Here is a 9,149-nt window from a genome sequence, read left to right on the forward strand (position 1 = left end):
CTATACTTACTGCAACAAATAATACCTTGGGAATGCTGATGTATCTGATTAATGTAATAATATACAAACAGTTTAATTCAACATAGTAAACTTTCTCACCTCTGTTCAGTCTTCTTTCAGAAGACTCAGAAGAAGAGGAGGGAGACTTGTGTAGGATTTGTCAAATGTCCTCTACATCTGCCACTAATCTCTTAATTGAGCCATGTAAATGCGCTGGAAGTCTGCAGTATGTTCACCAGGAATGTATGAAAAAGTGGCTACAATCCAAGATTAATTCAGGTAAGAATTCATTTTTAAGATCACAATTCAGGAAAAATAGACTAATTTGGAAGTTGATCACAAAAGAAGATTGTTAAAGTGTAGTTGGAAAACGAATGAAACTGGCTAAATACAGGTAAGAATGAGGGTCCTTGGTGCTCTCTGGTGCTTGGTTGTTTTCTTGCAGATGTTTTATTACCCAAACTACGCAAAATTTATAATCAATGCCTGCAAGAAAACAACCAAGCTCAGAGAGCACCAAGAACCCTTCATTTCAACCCTGAGCTACAAATATTCTCCTTTATTGGTACAAGTAAGAGTCCATTTTAGGAACTGCATTATGGCAATAAGAACAGCAAAACCAAGTTATTTTTTTGCTCTTAACAAGTCCCCAGATGACTGCCCAATAGGCCTGTTTAAAGTGACTTGTTCCCTCTCCAGGGCTATTATGAGGAATAATGAAGGCATCTAGCAAATAAAGTTGCTTAGATTCACTCAGAGATGGACTGTTTCTGGGTAAGACAGTAAGAGAAGTAAATCCCCCCCCTTCCCCTACGCTGGGAATGTTTCATTTTTAATTTTAAATGGAATTGCGTTTTCTCTTTCGGATTGATGTGCAATTTTGGAATACATCTTTGAACTCAGCTTCTGCTTGAAGAGCATGTAGCAGTTGTGGTTAGGAAGCTTTCTCACAAAATCAAATACTATTTTGCTATATTACAGGTGATCCTTGCTTAATGACCACTCATTCAGCAATCATTTGAATTTGTGATGTTGCTGAACAAGTGTACTTAGGAACAGTCTTTTAAGTTTTCTAAGTTTTTCTAAGCAGTGTTCCACCATTTGAAGGGCTCCTACAAAGATGAGGGGTCCAAACTATTTTCCAAAGCACCAAAAGGCAAGGCAAAAACAATGGATGGAAACTAACCAAGGAGAGAGGCAACCTAAAACTAAGGAGCAAATTCTTAATGGTTAGAGCAATCAATTAGCTCGCATTCAGAAGTTGTGGGTGCTCCTTCACTGGAGGCTTTCAAAAAGAGACTGGACAACCATTTGTCTGAAATGGTATAGGGTCTCCCTGAGCAGGGTGTTGGACTAGAACACAGGTCTGCAACCCGCGGCTCCGAAGCCGCATGCAGCTCTTTCAGCCATCTCCTGTGGCTCCCAGTCTTCTGCCATGTGCAGTCGGAAAAAAAAAGTGGGACTAAAAAGTTCAGCCAATCAATTCAAATATGCAGGGTAGGTGCATATCTCGCCTTGGCTCCACTCTTCAGTCAAACCCTGTTCTGCACATGCGCGTATGTATGCGCATGCGCACACATTTTTTTGTGGCTCCCAGTTTTTCCTTTTGTGAGGGAACCGGTTCTGAGTGGCTCTTTCACTGTTTCAGTTTGCTGACACCTGAACTAGAAGACCTCCAAGATCCCTTTCAACTATTATTCTAAGTTTTAAATTCTAACCGCAGGGTTTCCATGATCACTTGATTGTGATCCAGGTGTTCAGCGCCTGACTGCAATTATGACATTACAGCATCCTGTGGTCATGTGGTTACCATTTGCAACCTCCTTTGCTAACGTCTGACAGGTGAAATCGGTGGGAAAGCCAGCAGCAAGTCAAAAATGCAACCATCTTTCAACACATGTTTCTATTCAAGAATATTTCAAAATTCATTTAGAATTTTACTAATTAGAAGTAATACACAGAAATATGCATACTGAGATTATATATGTTTAGAAATATTCATATTTTAATGAAAATCTTTTTTTGAAAAATACACAACGTGGTATAGACACACAATAGAATGGGCAGGTATAAATGTTTATTTTATCTTGTTGATCTTAATTATAACAATAATATTGCCTTAATACATAAACTGAAAACAATAAACAAGGGCACTTGAGTTTTAGATGGTTATCCTGATTACTCTACTCTTGCATATTTCTCTTTGAATCACAGTTGTATATATAGTAGCGAATTTAGTTTTCTGTTTAACGATGTACTTTTCTCAACATAATTGACTGTATCTTAAATGTTTTCAGTGCCAACACTAAAAAAGTATAACTTCCTCCCCTAGGTTCTTCATTGGAAGATGTAACTACCTGTGAATTATGCAAAGAGAAACTTCAGCTCAATCTTGACAATTTTGATATCCATGAACTCCATAGAGCACATGCAAATGAACAAGTTAGTATATTTTAGGTGATTTGGTAAGTGTCAGTTCAGTGCTTGTGACTCAGGATAGGGTTTTTTTACCACTCTCTGGAAGAAATAATCTTTTCGTGACAGATAGTTGATGTTGCTTGTATGTCGCAACCACCCAGCCATACCCACCTGGCCCTTTCAATGCAACCATAATGCTGATGCGGCCCTCAATTAAATTGAGTTTGACACCCCTTATCTATATGATGTGATTGAAGTAGGCAAGTAAATATGGAAAAGGGTGGTCCTTCAGATAATCAGGGCTGGAGCCATCTAGGACCTCAGTTCAGCACTTTGAATTGCATCTGGATTGGATTTGATAATTAGCACAAGTTTTAAAGCTGTGTGGTCATATAAGAATATCAATATATACCTATCACTGCCTGGGCCACTGCATTCTGCATCAGCTGTAGCTTCTAGGGTTCTTCAAAGTCAGCCCCATCTAGAGTGCATTGCAGTGGTTTAAATGTGAAGTGAGTAGGGCATGAGTGGCTAGGAGCAGGCTGTCCCAATCCAGGATTTATATACACAAGCTATAACTACAAATGTCTTCCTAGCTGAAGCTGATATTTGTTTTTCAAACAGGAGCTCTTGAGTGTAGGAAGACCCCCAAATTACAAAGGAGTACAATCTATTCAGAATCAAATTGGTATTTCCTTGATATTAATTCAGGCCACAAACTCAAAGTCTGTTTTGGAGAGATTCAGTTGAAATCTGTTCATCCTCATGCAGACCCTGATAATCTCTAGGCACCGGGTCAGCACTTCTATTGTATCAGGAATGAGGCATATATTTGAGTATGATCAGAATATGGATACAAAACCCACAGAGGACCACCTCCAATGACTTCAGGTAGATGTTAAAAAGGAATGGAGAAAGGAGAGGGGTGCTCCACCAAATAGAGGTCTGTGGGCAGATCTCTCCTACTGCCATAATTGGAACTGGGCTTGCAGGAAGGAGGCAAGCCATTCCAAAACAGTGCCTTCTATTCCAATCCCTTGGAGATAGTCCAACTAAATGTCATGGTCAGTAGTATCAAAAGCTGCTGACTGATCAAGGAAGGCAGGAGGGTTGCACTCCCCAATCCCAGTCTCTTCAAAGATCATCTACAGGGACAACCAGTGGCGTTTCCGTGCTGTAGCCCAACTTGAATTCTGACCGCCAAGAGTCCAAATAATTGCTTCCTCTGGGGTGTTTTGTATTTATAGGCCACCACTTCTTTTTAAGAAAAGGAAGGTTGGGAATAGGTCTATAATTCTCTAAATCAGTTGGATCAATTGAAGATTTTTTTTAAGTAGGGGCATCTTCAGAGATGACAGAAACATCCCCTCACTCAGAGAATTATTGGTTACTTCTCAGATTCAACCCTCACAAGAGGCATTAATAAACTGTGAGGACAGGGAACCAAGAAATGGAGAAGTAGTGAAACTAAATACATAGGGTCCTATGTACTTACTTGGGACTCGGACTAATGATTCCAGATCATAAGACATCCAGTTGTCTCCACTGACAGAGAACAGTTCATCTTGGATCTGAGCAATTGGATCTGTGTGGCCAAGTGGAGTTGCTACTGATTAGAATGGGAAGTAGCACAAAGCAGCCTGCTCAACTGGCCCTTCTGGTCCACCTGCATCATTTTTGGTTTTCTGTGGAGTAGCATCTCTTGATGCAACAGAGTCTTGCTGCCACTCAAAGGCAGCGGTTGATACAAAACCTGAAACTCTGATGGGTAGATTTCTAAGAAGGGAATTCCCTGTTCCTCCCCTATCCAAGTGCAGCAATACATACCAGATCTGCCCTCCCATTCATAAATCATGGATGAGAGAAATCTTACTACAGACAGTTCTGCTATTAATAGGTGTTAGGACTCCAAAGATTTGAACCCTGGCTCCTGGTATGAGCACTAGGAACTGGAAGGGGGTATTTGTATTTGATTTGTATATCATTCATTGAGAAGACTTTCTATGGCTTTTTCTTGTGTGTGTTTGTGTGTGTGTGAGAGAGAGAGAGAGGGAGGGAGGGAGGGAGGGAGGGAAGGAAGGAGGGAGAATGAAGGATATATAATTTTATAACTTAGTTGTGCTGTGTTATGTGTTCTCAAAATTCATTTGCTTGGGGTTTTGGAAGATTTGAAGTTGAAAATGATATAAATGGGAAGTGAGAATGAACTTTAATAAATCTATCTCACTTGCTAATGCGGCATACCCCAACACCTGTTGCACGGCTGCTTGACTTCTTCTATGGCCGCTTGCTGCCACTTGTGGCTGGACACCGTGTGGCACATTGTGCAGTTTCTGCTCCTGGGAGGACGCCGCATGGTGCTTTGCGTCGGTTCTGTTGCTCGCGGCAGGACGCCGCCTGATTCGTTGGGCCGTTTCTGCTGGCAGTGGAGAGCTAGCCAGTTAATTGAAATGAAGAATCGTCAGGAAGTGTGATTTGACAAGTCATTTCTTTAAATGTTCAAGAAGGTTCAGATCCAAGTCTGAAGTTATGGTAGCCCTGCAGCCAAGGAGAAAACAATGATGTAAATATAATATTGATATATTTTGGAAAGCTTAAATATTTGATTTACTAATGCCTTTTCTTTTCAGGCAGACTATGAATTTATCAGTTCGGGGCTTTACCTTGTAGTATTGCTGCATTTGTGTGAACAGCGCTTTTCAGATATGCTGGGAACTACAAGTGAGGCCAACACACGTATCCGGGTAAGGGATATATGACTTGTTTTTGTAATAGAACCAGTTTGTTACTACGATTAAAGCACAATCCGTCTCTTTCAAATATGATTTGACCAGAACCAAAAGAGCATAGTTTCATATAGGGGCTTTCTGCTCTTCTTCCTGAGGTTCTGAGAGGCTTCCCAAAAGACATTCAAGGTCGGGGGCTTAATTATTGTTCTATATTTCAATGGCAGTGTTGCTGATTTTGCCCAGCTCAGGCTAAAACCTCCAGGAGAGTTTATATTCAAAACGTGCTCAAATCATGCACCATTTTTCTTTTACATTCCAGTTGCATGCAGTTTTACATTTCTTAACAGAAAAATGTAACTGCTGGGTCACAGCTGTTTCCGTTGCTGCATACATTTTTTCTCTACTTTAGAGGGACTAAATGCATTTACAATCCACTAGTTCACATATTTTTTTACATAAGATTGTATTCCTGGAGCTGGTGAGGGCTTTTCACATACAGGTGAGAAATGAGGAATTCTTGAAGATTTTAATTGTGGTATTGGATTTTTAATGGTGTAAGATCCTGTGGTGATTTGCGTCTTTTAAAACTTCCTTTTTGCATTGCTTCTAGTTCATTAATCTTGCAAGAACTCTTCAGGCACACATGGATGATATTGAAAGTAGGTGATTTTACTTCTAAGTTAAAAAAGGGATAAAGTACAATCTGTTCTTATATGTAATATTAAGTACTAAAATATCTGAGTTGATTTTCAGTTTTCAGATAGAATAAAATTGTAAGGGTACCTGAAGAACTCAAATATAGTTCCTGAGGAAACCCAATCAAACTACTTTTTTCAAAGTCCCCCGCACTTTGCTCTCTGTGAAAGTTTGAAGGGCAAAACTAAATAAAACTTACGAAAATATGCATATATTTAACATTTATCATTGAAAAAAACAGTCTATCCACTGGAATTACTAGAATCTGGTTAGCCTTGATTAGTTTTTATATACTTAAGGACAGTGGTGGGTTTCAAATAATTTAACGACCGGTTCTGTGCCTCGCCTTCCCTCCACCTTGGTCAGGGTGGGCTGCTTGGGGAGTCGGCTTGGATGGGGGCAGGAGGTCCCAGCGGGGGTGGGTGGGGGTAGGAGCTCCCAGTTACAGAATTGCTAGAGGTCCCAGCTGGGGAGAGCAGGAGGGTACAGAGGTGGGGGGGCTGCAGGAGTCTTGGAATGGGATGGTGGAGGAGAGTGTGGGGGGTTTCAGGTCCCAGCTGGGGAAGTGAGGGGGTCCAGCTAGGGGGGGCAGGAGGGCTGGGATGCCTCTGCCAGGGAAAGCTGTGCCCTCACTGGCCGAGCTTGTCATCCACACCACGGTCAGGTAGGATTGCATAGAAGGGGCGGCGGGCAGGGGGCTGGAGGGGGAGCTGCCAGCAGGGGGGCAATCGGAGCAGCCACCGTCTCCATTCTTCAGCGCAGCTCCATCGGCGTGGGCAGAGATGGCCCCGGGACAGCCGGAAGTAGGGCGGCAGCAGCTGCTCTGAGCCCCTCATCAGCTGTCCACACAGGGAAGCAGGAGGCAGCAGCTGTGATCCCTGCATCGCCAGGCCTGTCCGGCAGCAGCTCCAAAAATGAAGCTGTGCCATCCATCCTCGTGCTGGTGGGGACGGGCTCTGGCGTGCACCCACCCCTCGCTTCCGCTCCACATCATCCTGCGGCCCCTCACCACCGCCATTCCGGCAGATGCTGCACTGTGGAAGGGAGACAGCAAGCTGCTGGCCCTGCCTGGTGGTGCAGGGATTGCTGCTGCCACCCCTTCCTTCCCAGCCCCATGTGTCGCCCAGGCATTGCAGCGCACCATCTGCCGGCCATGCAGAGAAGCAGGAGGAGAAGGTGGCAGCGATCCCTGCATCTCCAGGCCCGGCTGGCAGTGTGCCGTCTCCCTTCTGCAGCACAGCATCTGCTGGGACCCCACCAGCCCCCGCCCCCACCAGCGCAAGGACAGGCGGCACAGCTTCACTCTCAGAGCTGCTGCCGGCCAAGCCAGCTGATGCAGGGATCGCCCCCACCTCCTGCTTCTCTGCGTGGCTGGCGGGGCAAGAGGCTCAGAGCAACACAGCAGCCGCTGCCCCCCATCAGAGCTGCCAAGCAGACAGGGCCCAGGTCGGGTGAGGGCTCCCTTCCGGCCGTCCCGGGGCTGATTCCACCCATGCCGATGGGGCTCCATGGCTGGTTCACCATGATGCAGATCAGCGCCTCTTATGTTTCTGATTACAAGTGGTACCTTCCTCGACCACACGGTCTCCCTGAAAGCTGTCAGTTCTAACACGGGACACAGGCGGTTGGAGAAAAAATAGTAGATTGCCATTTGATACCTGCCTTCTTCCTGTGGAAGCAAAGTTAGAGGGCGGGTGCCTGAAGAGAGGGACGGTTGGGGTTCTGCCTGCTTTATTACGGGGCAGGCTATTAACAGGCAGCCTGCTCCATTTCGGGTTTTTTTTAAAAAAACTATTTTTAAAAATGTTTTAATGAAACGGAGCAGGCTGCCTCTTAATAGCCTTCCGTGTAATAAAGCAGGCAGAACCGCAACCGTCCCTCTCTTCAACCAGCTGCCCGCTAACCCGCCGAAGTCCCACATGGCCAGATACATCCTAGCACGGCTGGTTTCCTTTCCCCCCCATCCCAGCCTCACATGCTCTCCTTTTCCCAGGCACGACTCACTGCAGCACCTCCTCAGCTTTGGCCGGCTGGCCAGCCAGCTCAGAGGCGGCTTCTCTGAACTCCTGGCGGTGGGCGAGGCAAGGGCTGCTTTTTGTCTTCTCCTCTGGACGGCTTTGGCAGCCCACCCTCACCTGCCTATCCATCCTCTTCCCTTTCATTCCCCTTCTGAGCCCTCTTCACAGCTCTGCCCACACAGCCACCGAAGCAGCAGTCAGAGCGCCGGAGCTGGAAAGCATTTCTCTGTCACTGCGAGTTGGAGATCTTGCCCTACCCACCACTGCCCAGATGCCCTCGCTTCCCAAACCATTTCTTTTCTAAGCTTCTTTCCAGCTCTTCCGTCACTTCCTCTGCCGCCATGTGCAGTCCCAGAAACAAAAGTTTGCGGGACTAAAAATAAAAAAGTTCAATCAATCAAATCCAACTTACCGTGAAAAAAAAATTGACGGGTATCACATGGGTCCGATCGGGGGTGGCGTTTCTGCCACACGTCAACCGGTTCTCCAAACTCAAAAGAAATTAGCTACCGGTTCTACCGAACTGGTCCGAATCGGCTGCTTAAATAAGGCTGATCTTGCTGACTCAAACATGTGTACGTAGGCCTGCTTTCAGGTAGGCATTGGGATTTTGTTTAGCTAAGAATCTCTCTGAAGAATAGTCTCCAATTGGAATCCAATTATCTTTTGGGGAATGTATATTTTTAATAAAACATCTTATGGGGTGATATCTGTTTTTAGGTAATTCCATTTAAAGACATGGTTGCTGATACAGCAATTGTGATGAATCCTTGTTATTACCAACCCAATTTTCTCCTGCCTCTTTAGATTATGTGTACAATTGATGTCTCTTTCCTATACATCTCTATGCCTAAAGGCGCCACATGCATGGTTCTACTATCCTTGGCATAGGTAGCTCTTGTTAGGGTGATGATAAAAGAAACAAAAATAATCTTCTGTGAATGAACAATCTTATTTGTGTCCATGAAAGTTTTCCTTGGTGAAATTACATTTTCTTGTTCCCTGTTCTTATATATAGGTATTTATTTAATTAATTAATTAATTAATTAATTAATTACATTTATATACCGCCCTTTCCCGAAGGACTCAGGGCGGTTTACAGGGTGATTAAAAAACCAAGATACAAAAGTTAAAAACAAATTTAAAAAAATTATATTTGTCCCTGCATAAATAAACCCCAGTTAAAATAAGATTAATCCTCAGCCTGGGCCAGAGAGCTCGAAGAGCCAGGTCTTCAGGTCCCGGCGGAATGAACGGAGGTCGGGGGCAGTCCTCAGCTCCACTGGCA

General features: G+C 44.3%; 1 protein-coding gene across 4 annotated transcripts in view; it reads left to right on the forward strand.

Moving 5' to 3' along the window:
* MARCHF7 (membrane associated ring-CH-type finger 7) overlaps positions 1-9,149 on the forward strand; it is a gene marked incomplete at its 3' end in the record, with an annotated part of 42,070 nt that overhangs the window by 20,559 nt on the left and 12,362 nt on the right. For 3 of the 4 annotated variants that reach the window (XM_083370671.1, XM_083370672.1, XM_083370673.1), the window contains exons 7-10: positions 110-279; positions 2,333-2,442; positions 5,049-5,162; positions 5,758-5,806. In XM_083370671.1, the coding sequence (XP_083226797.1) occupies positions 110-279; positions 2,333-2,442; positions 5,049-5,162; positions 5,758-5,806 (443 nt within the window). Of the gene's footprint in view, positions 1-109; positions 280-2,332; positions 2,443-5,048; positions 5,163-5,757; positions 5,815-9,149 lie in introns of those variants that run through there. The other variant, XM_083370674.1, reaches the window with a different exon arrangement.

The sequence above is a fragment of the Vipera ursinii genome (genome assembly GCF_947247035.1).
Source record: "Vipera ursinii genome assembly, chromosome: 1".
Taxonomy (NCBI): domain Eukaryota; kingdom Metazoa; phylum Chordata; class Lepidosauria; order Squamata; family Viperidae; genus Vipera; species Vipera ursinii.